The 16397-nt window shown below is 34.5% G+C and overlaps 1 protein-coding gene and 1 pseudogene across 1 annotated transcript; both read left to right on the top strand.

The window, feature by feature from the left end:
* LOC144835635 (lymphoid-specific helicase-like) overlaps positions 1 to 16397 on the top strand; it is a 49802-nt pseudogene that overhangs the window by 20054 nt on the left and 13351 nt on the right.
* On the top strand, positions 10689 to 12269 carry LOC144834730 (lymphoid-specific helicase-like). The gene is made up of 2 exons (XM_078689635.1): positions 10689 to 11316; positions 11498 to 12269. The coding sequence occupies exons 1-2, from the start codon at positions 11301 to 11303 to the stop codon at positions 11950 to 11952; spliced, it is 471 nt and encodes a 156-aa protein (XP_078545761.1). The 5' UTR covers positions 10689 to 11300; the 3' UTR covers positions 11953 to 12269.

The raw sequence follows: 16397 nt of genomic DNA on the forward strand, positions 1-16397 counted from the left end.
ACAATTAAAAAAATAAAAATCTCTCAATTATTGAGAGATAGGCCTGGCTAACTGTATTATAAATTTATAGTAGAAAATAACGATGACCAGGTTGATCGACATTGCAGTAACAATATCAGCAGATAAGAGCTCAACGCATTAATATTTAAAGCTGTAAAATGTCTCATTAGCAAGTTAGTATAAACAAAATTAAATTTGTTTTGTTCTTAACCCGGACTTATTGAGTGAGTGAGTGACCGAGCGGTTAAGACAGTTGAACCGTAATTACGTAGCCATAACATCAGGGCTCCCTTGCTCTATGGGGAGTGAGTGAGTGACCGAGCGGTTGAGACAGTTGAACCGTAATTACGTAGCCATAACATCAGGGCTCCCTTGCTCTATAGTGAGTGAGTGAGTGACCGAGCGGTTAAAACAGTTGAACCGTAATTACGTAGCCATAACATCAGCAAAGCTTCGATGCGGCTCACTCGCTCTATGGTTCTGGTGGTAGAACGAGTCTTCTCGGATAAGGGCTATAAACCGGAATGGAAGTGAACAAAAGCATCACATAAAGCATTGTGATTCGCCATCAGAGCCATATATAGAGAGAGTTACGTCATTGCGTTCACGGATTTTAGAAAGTCACGTGGTGTGCACACCGGCCATGTTTGTGTCCAACTATGCCTATGTAGCGTATGGAGTCGAGTCATTTGCTTTAAAAATGTATAACATTCACAAGGCTTTAAATATCGAATTTAATATCAAAACAATCAATTTGTTTAAAGGCTTTTGTTAAGATAATAACGAAATCATAAAGTAACTGCGAACATGATTTTAAACAAGAAAATGTAAAAACAATGCATTACTATAGAGAATCGCTGTACAAACTAAACGCGCACGCGTAGAGCGTGCATGGAGCGCACAACCAGAGCCGTTCCGAAATTGCTATTTTTGTTGTTTAAAACCATGTTCGCAGTAACTTTATAATTTTTTTATTATTTTAACAAAAACCTTTAAACAAACTGATTGTTTTGATATTAAATTCGATAATTATAGCCTTTTGAATGTTATACATTTTCAAAATAAAACACTCAACTCCATACGCTACATAGGAATAGTTGGACACAAACATGGCTTCTAATCCATTCGAAGTCGTAACTCTCTCAATATATGGCTCTGTTCGCCATCACACTCGCACGCCCTCGTGTGTTGTTGTTGCAGTGCGCCACCTTGCGCCCTATCGACCGACCTCGTGGTCGCCATAATATGTGTTAGTTGGTTCTAGTAGGCTTAGTGTCGATTGATATTATTTTGGTTTATTAAAAGTGTTCATATCTACGTGAAAGTGATTAGTCTTTATTGCCGTGGTGGCAGCGCATTACCCACTACCGCGAAATCGCATCAACAAAAAGAAGACAGAGACTTTTCATACCTTTACAAATCACTGAACATTTTTCTAGGCTCCCGGACTCGATCCCGAAGTCTAGCTCGCATAGGCTAGATAATCCGATATATCGATCGCACTCTGTCCTCAGCCGACACGTGAGTAAAGCCTTGCCTTGTTACGTTACCGTCAACTGCTCACAACATGGCTACTGCGAAAGCCCCAGAACAATGGCAACTTACCAAAAATGAAACAGTTAACTCCTTTGAAAACTGGCGACAGAATTTATTATATATTTTTTCTCTTGACGCTAATCTTTCACCATTCCTTGCTGACGCATTCACTTGGAAAATGAAAACCGCAGGAAACCCCACAAGGGGAATACTTGACGATGAGAACACTGTCTCAGCCACATCGAGAAAAACCTCGCACCAAAAAAATATTCAACTGGAATATATGTTGAGCCAAATCGCCTACTTTTGCCCAGTTATATCCAGGAATACTTTTATTAAGCGATCGACATCTCTTTCTGACATCTGGCAAAAAATTTGCCAGCACTTTGGTTTCCAGTCTTTGGGAGCGCACAACTTGGATCTCCCAAACATCACTACGCTACCAGCCAAAAAACCTCAGGCCGACTCCAAAGCATGTCCCACAGCTATTGTCAACAAAGCACACTGGCCACAGTATAACAATTTTTCCAAACAAATGGCTCCTAACCAAGCCTTTTGTAAATCGTGCATTATGTGCCAATCTTCTCAACGACCACACACTTCACACTCAACAAGTCAGTGCAGATTTCTTCCAGCAGCTGATAGAAATAGTCTCGGCAATTCACATTTCGTACTCGCAGGGAACGACTATATCACACTCCCTGACGACGCAGAGAACGAATATACTGCACTCCCTGACGAAGAACTTTGTATCGAAGACCTCACTCAAGGTCCACAACATGATCTGCCCACCGGCCTAATCGACAAACCAGCTTCAACCAGCCAAGTCAATGTTATTCAAGCACCATCTTTGAACACATCTTTTCATCATTTCCCAGTGAAGGCGACACTTGACATTGATGCCACTACCAATTTCATTCCAGCATCACTTAGTTTTTTTGATTTGCCTATGACACTAGCAACTCAGATTGCCCAATTCTGTATACCATTGGACTATTATTTCTGTATTCCAGTTACTTGTCCATATTCTTTTATTTTGCTTTTATTGTGTTTTTTATTTTTTCAATTTTTGAAAGAAAGGTGGAAGGAAGTGGCGGTTGCGCCATCACACTCGCATGCCCTCGTGTGTTGTTGTTGCAGTGCGCCACCTTGCGCCCTATCGACCGACCTCGTGGTCGCCATAATATGTGTTAGTTGGTTCTAGTAGGCTTAGTGTCGATTGATATTATTTTGGTTTATTAAAAGTGTTCATATCTACGTGAAAGTGATTAGTCTTTATTGCCGATTGGTTTACATTTTAAGTATTACAAGTATTTAAAAAATGTATTTAAAAATGTAGAAACTTTAACAGAATATACAATTGTATCTACTGTATCTGCATTTGTTTGCACAGAAAAACAATTTTTAAATGTATTTAAAATTTGTAAATGTCAACATGCCATTAAATAATAATACAAACTTTAACAGAATATACAATTTTATCTATGTATCTGCATTTGTTTGCACAGACAAAACAATTTTTAAATGTATTTAAAATTTGTAAATGTCAACATGCCATTAAATAATAATACATCAATTCAAGTAATAATGTTTTCATTTTCAAACTACGAAAAAATTGCTATTTTAAGGTTATATTTGAAAGTACTTATTGTTTCAGATGTATAAAAATCAAATTGATAATTTTGGCTATTTTTATTTTAAAACAATGAAAATATTGTTATTTGAGAGACATTTTAAACTACTTATTTCTACATAATGTTATGAATGAATTTAATTTAACAAGTTATATCCACTTATATGTATATACTGTAGATGATAAAGCATTGAGACAATAAACATTCATATGAACAACTTGTTTTTAAGTATCTTTATTTCAGAAAGAAAGAAGTAGATATGTATAAAAATGAACTATAAAAACAGAATTGTAAATAAGCAAAAATGTACATATCGGTGGTACACTGTGATCCGGTTAAGAGTTTTTTAAACATCATTTGTTTATTTCCATAGAGATAATGCATTTTTAGTTGCTATAGCCTAGATACAGACATAGGTTCTTAACATATGAGACCATACAAAAACCAAACATAATAATATACTATATACGGAATCAACTCTCTCAAAATGGCATTCCCAGAATTCTATTCCCATCGATTCTAAAAACCAGATATAGACTGCATGTATTCATTAGAATCTAGTATAGCTGCTGTTTATCAAAATTCATGTTACATATATCATGCAACAACCCAATATAACATTTTGAATGTCTTTCAAGGTATTTTATATTAAAATGTTTGGTCCGTAACTAATACATTATACAAATATCCAAAAATCAACAAAATTCTGTCTATTTTTTATTAAACATTTGGAGTTGATAAATCGATTATTTACATATGATTGATAAACATTAGTAAAGTAAGTTTTGCATCATCTTGAAATTTAAAATTTACTGTTCCAATATCTTTCTTCCCACAAATCTTTGCTTTACTGCCTCCATATATTACGCTATATTTTTGTAATTATCATGAATTTTCAGAATATAATTAATTATGCATTCTAAATTGTAAAATAAAATCAACATTTCTTAATGATTTATGGTATATCAATATTTGTTCTAGATATGTATATAATGTATATATGTCTATTGCACTATGCAAATTATAATAGCATAAATGTTAATGTTTCATTTTTTACCAGTTTAGCATTTTATAGGAGGTTCAGGTGAGGGGATTATAAAAAACATGATATGTAAATAAAAAATTAAAAAAACACACACAAAACGAATCCAAATGAGTGTCGTGTTTCCGCTAAATATCAAATATCAACGAAAAATACACCCAAAATGTTTGTGTCGAGCGCATCATCTAATTTCGACTACTTTTGGTGTTGAGTCCGTAATCATTGTTATTATTCCAATACTTCACATCTTAATGTCTTCTTCATCATTAAAATGTTTTAATCTCTGCCGACTGATTGACAGAAGTCTGTCCCGCTCATGCACGTTGTCACTTTCTGAGGCGCACCCCAAATCCAGTATTGCTTTCATTTTGTAGCTTACATATACTTCAAAGTAAAGGAATACTCCGTGTATAACAAAATCAATGGCCGTAAATAGTTCCGAATTTTATAGTTGACAATTTAAAAAAAAACCAATTTGTCAGGGGCCGGGAAGCGATTTTTTATTTCGTACAGAAGTTGGGGCCCTTATGTGAAAGATAGCCGAACTACTTAAGTTCATAAATATAACTAAACCTAACCCTCTAAAATAATCTCTCTCTCATTATAAAGTAAAAAGAACTTGCTCATCGGATTCGAACCCCATACATCGACAAGTCCGACAGAAAACCTTTGTATTAGCGAATTGTTAGCTCATTTCTAACGTAGCTTAGGGACATGGTCCCCAAATTATGTAAGAAAAGAAATATCGTGGCCGGGAAAAGTACGCTTTTATTATTCTTAATAATCATGCCATGCGAATTATTATTAAGGTAGACAAACCGTACGGAGCACAGGTTTCTGGTAGACCACCCTTTAATTACAAAAGTAGCAAGTACGTAACAAATCTCCCATACAAAAAAATTGCAAAATATCAAAACCAGTGAAATAAAAAAAAATGTTTATGAATAAACTTAATTCGTGTTTCCGCATCAATGTGTTTTTCATTCGATTTTTTCCACTTTTTTTATCTCTACGTATCAAATAATTAATACACCACGAAAAACACCCAAAATAATATAGTTTGGCATTTTATACTTTCGTTATGTGTTTTCGCGCATCATCTAACAATTTTTCTTTAGCGTCTTTTATTTTCCAGTCAAAAGTAAAGTCAAAGTTCCATATCCACTGTACTATTGCTTTAATTTTTTAGCCTACATTATTATTGAAGTGAAGGAATAGTGTATAACAAACCAATAGCCGTAAAATACAGTAGTTCCGAATTTTATTCGTTATAACAATTTGTTTTTATTTTATATAATTTGTCGAAGTACTTTTATCAAAGTGCGCTGTTATTACCTGCCCATGCAAAGTATATAACAAGATATTAAGGCAGAAAAAGACCGTGCGGAGCACGGGTTACTGCTAGTTGAGTTTATTAAAACACGCACATACATACACATAGGCCTACAACATTTCATAAACAGCAACACAATAGCGATAGGACGGAAGTTGCCATAAGATACCGGAATTACTTGTATGCAATTGACACGAGTAATTTGAAGACAATTCCGTTTAAATCGTGTTTGTAGTTTGTTGACGCGCGCGTTGTTGATCAATGTATTTGGACCTTCCCATAATGCATTGGTGCGTGTGGATTAAGGTAGTCAGGATGATGTCAGGAATTGTTTTTTGATGATTTGTGAATTCTCATAATTATATAAAGTACAAGTAGGCCTACAAGTACATGTTCTGAAAAGAACTGACGTGAGTTTCTTAGCGTTTCGATCAATATTATGCTTTGATTGTCCCATCAATAGATATCATGATCGTCTTTATGAGTGAGGAGTAGTGTTCTGATTCTCCTGAGGACGATCAAATTATTTATTTGATTGAAATGTCGAGAAACTTAACAATTCATTCATTTCAGAACTTTATATACGCGTGGTGTACTGCAAACTTTATATAATCTTTGATTTCGTCATGAAAACCTTCAAACAATTCTCAAATTCTTCCATTTTCTTTCTTTGTCAAGTCGGCATTCATCATTTTATACCTTTTATATATTTTGCTATATTGTTTTTATGCTTAAAACCGGCATCTTTGCACCGTCCTCATGATGACTCAGCATTATCGCATCGTCACTGCGCCGACAATATTACAAAACAATTGTTGTTGTATTGTATTTAAATTCTGGGTAGAAAAAAAACCCGAATTTGGTTATATTTTGACATCGACATAGTGATAAAAATTAAATTGATAAAATAAATTATTTTTCAAAAACTGGTACGGCCGGTCTCATTGTCCGCTGAAGGCGCTCTTTGTTTTTTTTATTTAAAAAACGACTAGAGAGCAGGCGGTTTATGGTTTGGTATCAATTCACACACACAGCGCGGCCTTTATGAATAATATAAAAGGTGTAGGCCTAGCCTGTTCTTCTAAGAGCCACAAAACTTAGGTAAGCTGGGTGTTTATAGTTTCTTTTCTTTTATTACGATAGGCCTACTGGTGCCTGCCTGGCACCTAACTATTAATATTATCACACACAGCCAGCCAGCAGGGTGTACCACTCTTTTCTCCCCTAGAGGCCTAGCTCACAAACAACTCTGGAGAGTCGGAGGGAAGTGTGAATTCTACTTTTAACTAGCCTAGTTTAGTAGTCTACTACTAGGCCTAGGCCTAATTAACGTAGGTGACCTCAATGTCTGATCAGAATTGTCTTCATCTTCTCACAGCAGGATGACAGTGCGTGACATACGTGAAGATTACAGCTGCTATAACGACCATGGAGTTATTAAATATTAATTATATTACCTCCACCACGACCGGTAACGGGACGATTCGGCCCTGAGACGATTCGGCCCGGGACGATTCGGCCCTGGGACGATTCGGCCCGGGACTATTCGGCCCGGGACGATTCGGCCCTGAGACGATTCGGCACACTTACATTTATCGGCTTTGATATGCATTTTATAAGCAAAAATAAGTTTTTTCCCCAAACTTTATTTCAAGAAAGACTATGGGGTAGTACTACTAGGGATAAAGATGCAATAAAGCAAACATTTTGAAAACATTGTCGAAAATGATCAATTTTTAGTCACGCGAACGATGTAAACAAGTTACGCCCTCTGTTGGCCGCTTGGCGAATGCACGAAATAAACAAGGTTTTCGAAGTAATAAATTCATTATAAAATTACGTTTTTTTTAGTAATTTATTATATATATTATATCAAAATGTCAATATCAATAAAATACGGATTGTTAAACACCTTTAAAAACTTGATAAATACCCACAAAAATGAATATGAATTTGGTCTGAGGTGAGACGTTTCGGCCCACAAAGTGGGATGTTTCGGCCCGAAAGTGGGCCGAATCGTCCCACCAAAAGTGGGCCGAATAGTCCCGGGCCGAATCGTCTCAGGGCCGAATCGTCCCTGAACCACCACGACCATGTAGGCCTACAGCTACATATACCTCCTGTTGGCTGTTGACAGGTAAGCACTCTTGGATACAGAGTAAAGAAACAACTATGTTTTTGCCAATTTGTAAATGTAAATTATAGTTAATGCACAATTAATGGCCAGTAGACATTTCATTCATTCTGATTTTAGCAGCAACTAGGCCTACTGCTGTATTATTACGTTTCTGTGTTTTTTTTAAGAATGAGTGCAAGAATGTTTTTACTGATAGATAGACATGTAAGTATTTCAGAATACGTCAGAGTAAAGAGAAAACTTAATTCAGTTGGCAAATGTGTTTGTCTTCATTTTTACACGTCCAATTAATGGTAATACCTTTTAATACAATAATATCAGTTGGACTTGTAGCAGGCCACAGACCATGTTTTGTTTTGTTTTGTTTTTTTCATAATAATAGCAGCCATGAATCACGTGATCAATAATCTGCCATACGATTTACACACAGAGTGTCATATGTAAAGAAGTATTTGTGCTGAGTGAAGTTGAGCCTAACCTAAATTGATTCTACCCAGCTTATATTTCACATACCAACTTAAGTCTGTTCATAACCTAGCCTTACCTACCACTTTAACTGGAAACCACCATCATGTTTATAGAAATATCCCAACATGTTTGTAAGGAATTTATAGCAGTGCAAATTTGCCTCCAACTTTATACAAGCTATTAAAATAATAAGGTGGTAAGATAAATTGTTTGATTTGTATTCAACTATGTTTATTTTAGAGAACTGAAGACGTACCAATCTGCCAACAGACTTCTACTTACTGGTACCCCACTTCAAAACAACCTGTCTTGAGTTGTGGTCTATGCTAAACTTCTTACTACCAGAAGTGTTTGATAATCTACAAACGTAAGTTTTAGTTGTTATCAATTTGGATCCGGTCCTGCTCCAGTTGAGGTTCGCAACAGATTGTGCGTCGTACAGCATTAGTGACTTTTTGTTTTCATGACGTGTCATGCAGCTACACGCATATCGAGGAAAAAGAACATGGCACATGGTGCGTCGTGAAAACAAAACAAAATGCGACATGATTTTTATTTTCCGGAGCAGGTGTGAAAGGCAAACATGTCAATCACTGCCCACCAAACAATTTCCCTCTGTATAAGAACAAAACTGATGTGTATGTAAATTTTCTTTATTTTATTTTTCAGGTTTGAATCCTGGTTTGATTTTAATTCATTTTCAAGTCACGAAGATGAAGAAGCCATTGTAGCTAAGGAGAGACAACAACATGTTATATCCATGATGCACCAGGTACTGCCAACAAATCAGTTAACAGTTTCTTAGATCAAAAACGAAGGGAACGGTAATTGCTCCATCTATCAGACCGAACGTTAAATCGACCAATTATAGTCCCGATGAGAATGGTACAGATTATACTGGGCTTAAATGCATGCACAGATTAATGTTGATATTTTCTGTTTGTAATTTTAATCTGTATTAAAACTGTTTTTATCTTATAGATCTTGACGCCACTTTTATTACGACGCTTAAAGACAGATATTGACCTGACAATACCTCCAAAGAAAGAGATCATTGTAAATGCACCAATGATGAGTATTCAACAAGAATTCTACGCATCAACTCTAGACAGGTCAATTATTGATAAGGTCAAACCCAAGGTAAGAACAGTGCATCATGTGCCATGGCTCTGTTGTAATCAACCTAGCTGCCTACAAGCCAGAGTATCTAGGGTTAGTTAACATGAAATAAGAAACACATGCTAAAATAAATGAGGCGAGATTCTGCAGCTGAGAAATTGCAGTAAGAATTAGCCAATGATTGGTTGATAACTTTCTATAGTTTGTTTAGGTGCCTTAGGTTATTAAGTTCGAAACTATTGAAGTGTATATAAAAAGAATGTTGTTGTCACTCATCTTGGCGTCCTTTTGTTCCACAGAAAAGAGAAGAGGTAACATTGACCCCAAAAGGTCGACACAAGAGAGGATGCTCTACGGTCGACTGCTCCATTGTATTTAATGAAACTGAGGAATCTGATGATGTTGAAGATTGGTACAAAAAGATTAGAGACACATTTGCCAAGTGAGTTTATAATAGTAGTAGAGAAGTCTAGGCGTGAGAACCAACAAGTTAAGATTGAATGGAAAAAATATTTCGTTGTATTCAGGTGGCATGGGGTGAGTGCTTTGTTGAAATTATTCTTTGTATTATGGTGTTGGTTAGTGCTATATCTATAATGTCCTGTAGTCGGAACAGATGCTTAGCACCTGGTAGAGGGTGCCCATGTCAACCCCCACCACTACAACATCCATGAGTACATTACTTTATGCCCCTTTTATTATTTATTTCAGAGAAGTGACTGCACCTGGTGAGAGGGTGTCCCTGTCCACCTCCACCACTACAACATCCATGAGTACTTTACTTTATGCCCCTTTTATTATTTATATCAGAGAACCAACTGCACCTGGTGAGACCCCATCAAATACAGAATCAGTGGTTAATATTAAGCTTCAAAACATTGTAATGCAACTAAGAAAATGCTGTAATCATCCTTATCTACTGGAATATCCACTTGATCCGGTCACGTAACAGTTCAAAGTTGACGAGGATCTTGTCAAGTCATGCGGAAAGCTTTTAATGTTGGAGAGAATGTTACCTGAACTAAAGAAGCGTGGACACAAGGTATCAATCTTAAATATTTATGTTTAAAAGAATGTAATAAGTTAATGAAATTGGCAATTGGTACCAGCTTATTTTATAAAAACATCTGAATTATATGACTGTTTGTCTGTAGGTCCTGATCGTATCCCAGATGACCTCAATGTCTGATATGTTTGTCTGTAGGTCCTCATCTTTTCCCAGATGACCTCAATGTCTGATATGTTTGTCTGTAGGTCCTGATCTTATCCCAGATGACCTCAATGTCTGATATGTTTGTCTGTAGGTCCTCATCTTTTCCCAGATGACCTCAATGCTTGACATACTTGAAGATTACTGCCACCTAAGAAACCACAACTACTGTCGTCTAGATGGCAGCATGGCTTTTGCTGAGAGACAACAACAGATAAGCACCCGCATGAAGAAATTTAGAATTATTTGGAAGAACTTGTATATATAATGACTGTGTCAGCTGTTGTCAAGTTGATACCTACCCAATCACTGTCATATATAATGACTGTCAGCGGTTGTCAAGTTGATGCCTAACCCACCAGCTCTTGTTGAAAGCAGAAAGATGAAATAATCAGGATCATTGCTAAAATTACTAGTCTGAGAAAGATAATAACACAAATACTAACACATAATACTAATTAACATAATACAGCAGTAGTTGCTAAAATCAGAATGAGTGTATCAACTTAATTCAGTATCATTTATATTTACAAGTTCTTCCAAATAATTCTAAATTTCTTCATCTTCACCATGCAGACTATAAATGCTACTTTACAATGTATTGAAAGTCACTACACTAAAATTTAGTGTAGTGACTTTCAATACATTGTAAAGTAGCATTTATAGTTATATTATAGAATCCACAGTCAGATCTACAAGCCCAAGATAGATGCCACAGAATTGGTCAAGAAAAGCCAGTGATTGTGTACAGGTTAGTGACCATTAACACCATTGACCAGAAGATAGTGGAGAGAGCAGCTGCAAAGTGGAAGCTGGAGAAGATGGTCATTCATCAAGGTCAGTTTTGTCTTTCACACCTCCCTAAAAACCCTCCTAAACAATAAACGCCCGGGGCGTTTATTCAAATGAATACGTTAAATTAATCATATTGTTTTATAGACTTCTACAGTAGTATGCAAACTTCTAGGCATTGATTGTTCTCATTCATTTCAAAAATTCATTATCTTGTTTTTTTTAGGTAAATTCAAATGCAGTAAAACTATGGTGAGAGACTCAAAAGCTGTGATGGATCCCATGGAACTACTAAAAGTGTTATGCTCCACTGATCACTCTGGCATTATCAAAAACTGTGAAGAACAAGTCATCAGCGACGCAGATCTTGAGCTCCTATTGGATCGCAGCGACCTTGTTGGGAATAACGCGGGAAAAAAATTGAAACCAGTAAAGGAAAATGAAGTGTTTAAGGTTCTGGAATCCTGCGATGAGAATGTCATGGAATTAAAGATCTCAGTACTGGGTTCACATACTGTATACCCAATATTGCACAAATTGAAATCTGGGATTGTTAATGGTATTTATGACATTTATTTCTATGCAAGTAGTTACTGTTGTTTTCGGCACAGCACAGTGTTCAGGTTTAAACTATTGTTAACACCAAGTGTTATTACAAGTCAGCACAGTGTTCAGGTTTAAACTATTGTTAACACCAAGTGTTATTACAAGTCAGCACAGTGTTCAGGTTTAAACTATTGTTAACACCAAGTGTTATTACAAGTCAGCACATTGTTCAGGTTTAAACTATTGTTAACACCAAGTGTTATTACTCTTACAACATAAAGAAAATCAAAGACTGTATACAAATATATCTGAACATTAAGTAGAACTTTTAATTATTCCAATCTATATATTTTCACCCTTAAATTGATTTTATACAGGATTATATTTTACTGTTTCTACATCATAACATAAAAAATAAGTCTACATCAAAAAATATATTTAAAAACACACCAATGAAACTAATCATTGATATCAAACTATATTATATAATGTCTTCATTCTTTGATTTTTGTCATTTTTAGTTTTACAAATTCTACTACAACTTTGTTCTGTTGTTGTTACTGTGCCAAAGACATCTCATAATGTGTTTATTTGTTAATTTAATTTCAAATTACGTTTTCATTTAATAAAACTGCTTTTGATAACTAATTACGTTTCATCATTATGTTCATGTTATGTTTTGTAGTTTCAAGTTGTACCACTTTACTTTTAGTATTGGATGGTTAAAACCATTCAACCTAATTATAAAGAGTGAAATTACATTTATGATTTAATATTATTTTATCACATAATATTATCACATAATTACTTTAAAACACGCACAACCAATTCTGTACAATATATCAAGTAAAAAACATTGCATTATTATAAAAGAATCATTTTCATTAAATATGGCAGCACAGCTTATAAAGATTATAATGAATAAGAAACAAACATTCTTGTTTATCTGCATGCTACAGCTGTTAATAATTATTACTTCCGTTGCTAGTGTGCCGCGTGCGGAAGTACGCGCGCGCGCTCCGTCGATGAAGGTAAGTATGTCCAAATAAAATGTTTAAAAACATTTTATGTTTTAGATTATCATATTGATTTATTCTACTATACGATTTATATATAAAAGGTCGTTTTTATATTGTATACAAATTTAATGTTAGAAATACAATTATTTGCGATATTAAAAATTGACACCTGCTTGCTGCGAGATTTAAAAATATGTCTGTTATATAGTAGAAGTAACATACGTTATCAGTGAAAACTAACTAATGAGAAAATGTAATATTTCTTATTGAACACTTTTCAGACACGTGACGAATGTCGTCAGCTGATAGATTGCAATCAATCATGTCAAGCCACGTCAGCTCAGGACACATAATGAGAAATGAAGAAAATGTATTAACATCAATGTTGTGAAGTTTACTATCACGGATAATGAGACCAAGTAATGGTAATTGAACTTGTTTGAGAGAACATTCTGATACAAAGTCATTAAATACATCACGTGATAGATTCTCAATCCAAACATCGTAACATTCATCTTCAATGCCTAAAATGTGTGCAATAACTCTTCCCTTTCGCTCCAATGCCATCTTACTACAAAAGTCACGGACACTAACATAATCATATTGCATACAATACAATTGCATAATTAGACGTATGAAATGCCCGTCACATTGTACACCTGGACTAATGTAATCAATAAACATTCTTATGGAGGTAGATATATCATCCAAATGATTATTAATTTCTAAATCTTTGCTTGTCATGTAATTAATTAATTCATTTACCACAGCATCTTTATGTTCTTTTTTAACAAAGTTTAAATATCTCAACAGATAGCGATATGTTGACAAACTATTTGTAACCCAGTGCTTGAGAAAACCGCCAGCTTTATCACCAAGGAAACCAATTGCAAACTCTCTCGCTATGTATAAATGCTTACTCTCTCGTATCACCTTCCACTCATCATCATCCAATGGTGTAAGTAATGTTCGTACATCTGAGCACTCATTCTCCATACCTTCACTTTCACATAATTTGCACAAGTAAAATCCCACCAATGACTCTACTATCAATTTGTGAGGAGGCATAAAAATGTTATCAAAATTCGATTTTAAAATCGGTGCTTCTTCGTAAACAAATCCAAGTTTCACGGACATATCAACCAAATCTTTAGTCGTATGTTTATCATTCAAATCTTTCATGTTTATTGAAAGTTGATTTACTTTCAAGCTATCATACATACATTTTCCCAACAAAATCATAGCATTTACGTATTTTGCTGGTGTGTCTTCAAATTTAGAAAGCTTGGCGAATTGTTCCTGTTTGTTGAACTGATTTAAAATACTACGAAATATTTCTTTAAAAAGTTCAGCTTTATATTTAGGAAGGCTTTGGCTGTCTTCCCATAGCAAACAGATTGAAAAAAGCAGCATTGGATTTTTGCACATTGAATATACGTCTTCATGTTTACGTATTTCCCAATACCAATTGCCTATGAACATATCTAATTCCTTTCTAAGGGATTTTCCCAATTCTGGTTTTTCAAAATACTTAAAATGTTTGTCAATATACTTTCCTATGCTCTCGTCATTAAATCCCTTAACTCTTACATGTACGTCACTCTCTTTTACGAATTCATCTATGTTTTCTGATCGTGAAGTTAGTATCACGGTACTTTCTTCTAGGTTGTTCTTTTTGAACAGACTTATTACGCTTGGATTATTAAATCTCAATTCGTCTAACCCATCTAGTAGCAGTACAACTTTATCGTCATGTTTGTTTATGAATTTCTTAATCAACCGTGGATCATCTGGGAGATCTGTTTTTAAATTAAAATCTTCCATATCCAGTTGCTTTACAATGAGATCGGAAATGTTATCATCTTTGTCTAAATCCCGTACACTTAAAAGAAATACAATTTTACCTTTAAATGTTTTAATCGATTGAGTAGCCGTAGCCCAGTTGTATGATAAATGCCTTAATAAGGTAGTTTTACCTATCCCACCCTCCCCATCAATAAGAGCTCTACATCCAGGTGTGGAGCTGATAACATCTACCACTTCTGTTAATGTTGTTGGTTTGCTTCCTTTATTCGTTTTAGCTTCTTTGCGTAGTTCCAAATCAGTGAACATCTGTGAAATGTCAACATTGTATCTATCACGCATTGTTGCTGGTGTAAATCTACTGGCCTGGCCGCACAATTTCTTTTGTCTTTGAAGCAGATATTCTTCAATCTTGTCTAGATGCGAAGAAAAATGGCAAAAACAATATTTAGTAAAATAAATTTATTTTATTTAATAAGGGCCTTGCAATTTCTAGTACTGTAATACAATAAGTAGTGCTGAGGCCGCGCCGAAGTAGTAAACCAAGTAAATAATATAGAGGGCGACAAACATAATTTATTATCAATCAGAAAGAAAATTCGGTTAAACGACTGGTGGTCGCCAGCAAATCGTAGCAATCCACCGCTTAAACCTCCAGCTGTCCATAGTAACTACATTAGCTATGAGGCAAATTTTTTACTCCAATAACTACAGTAGATGGTGTTTTGTTTGTGTTTTTTTATTTACTACATAAGATGTTGATGTTTCAATATTAGTAGCTAGCTGGAGGTTTTTAAAGCTGATTTTTCACTGTTTACGACATTAGCCTTGTAACACGCATATATTCATTTTTTTGTAGGTGAAATAAAAAATGAGTTGTACAGTAGTAAAAAAAATTAAATATTTTTCATTCATCTCAGTACAACTTTTGTTTTTAATACGAAAGTAACAAATAACAGAAATAGAAAAAGCGTTCAAAGTGATAGTTTTTACATTTAATTTTAATAGGAAACGTTAAAATTGTAAATAAATTTGCTTTTATTCAAAATTGAAATATTGCACCTTTGTACGAATTAATTTAATTAAAAACCTTGACATTTATCCTAAATTAAAATTAGCTGGTAATTATCGTGGAGCTGCTGTTGTAAACACACGTTTGCAATATTAAATGTAACTGATTTTACATATTCTATTAACTTTGGTCTTTCGTGCATGAAACGAGTTAAATGATACACGACCCAGGGTGTGACATTTTGTTTGTTTTTTATTTACATACCATGCATGTATGTTATTAGGTTAAAAGGCTATTTGTTGTGTAAGATGTTTATGATAAAAATTTTATGCCAAATGGCATATACCATTGTGCATTTATATGCCGTAATAAATGCTGTATCCATGAAAATCAAAGGGATTATAGAGGGCAGCATACATAATATATTATTAATCAGAACAAAACTTTAAACAATGTTATATATTTGACGGTGAATTACTATTTTTGAATCTGATTACAAAATCTCATTAAATGTTTTATGAAGACATTTTATTTTCAAATTAATTATGATTTTATAATGAGCAAGACGATGTGATTGTATTAATCATTCAATCTTTTATCTCGGAATCTCTGGTCCATAGAAAGTAAAATTACATATAAATGAATTAAAAATAAAAATTATTACTACTCATCTCATGTTTTTAATGCTTTAAGAATGTTTGATTGTTACAGAAATGTAGTATGAAGCCAAGTATTCACTTTAAAAT

Source organism: Antedon bifida, chromosome 2 (genome assembly GCF_963402885.1).
Source record: "Antedon bifida chromosome 2, ecAntBifi1.1, whole genome shotgun sequence".
In the NCBI taxonomy this organism is placed as follows: Eukaryota; Metazoa; Echinodermata; class Crinoidea; order Comatulida; family Antedonidae; genus Antedon; species Antedon bifida.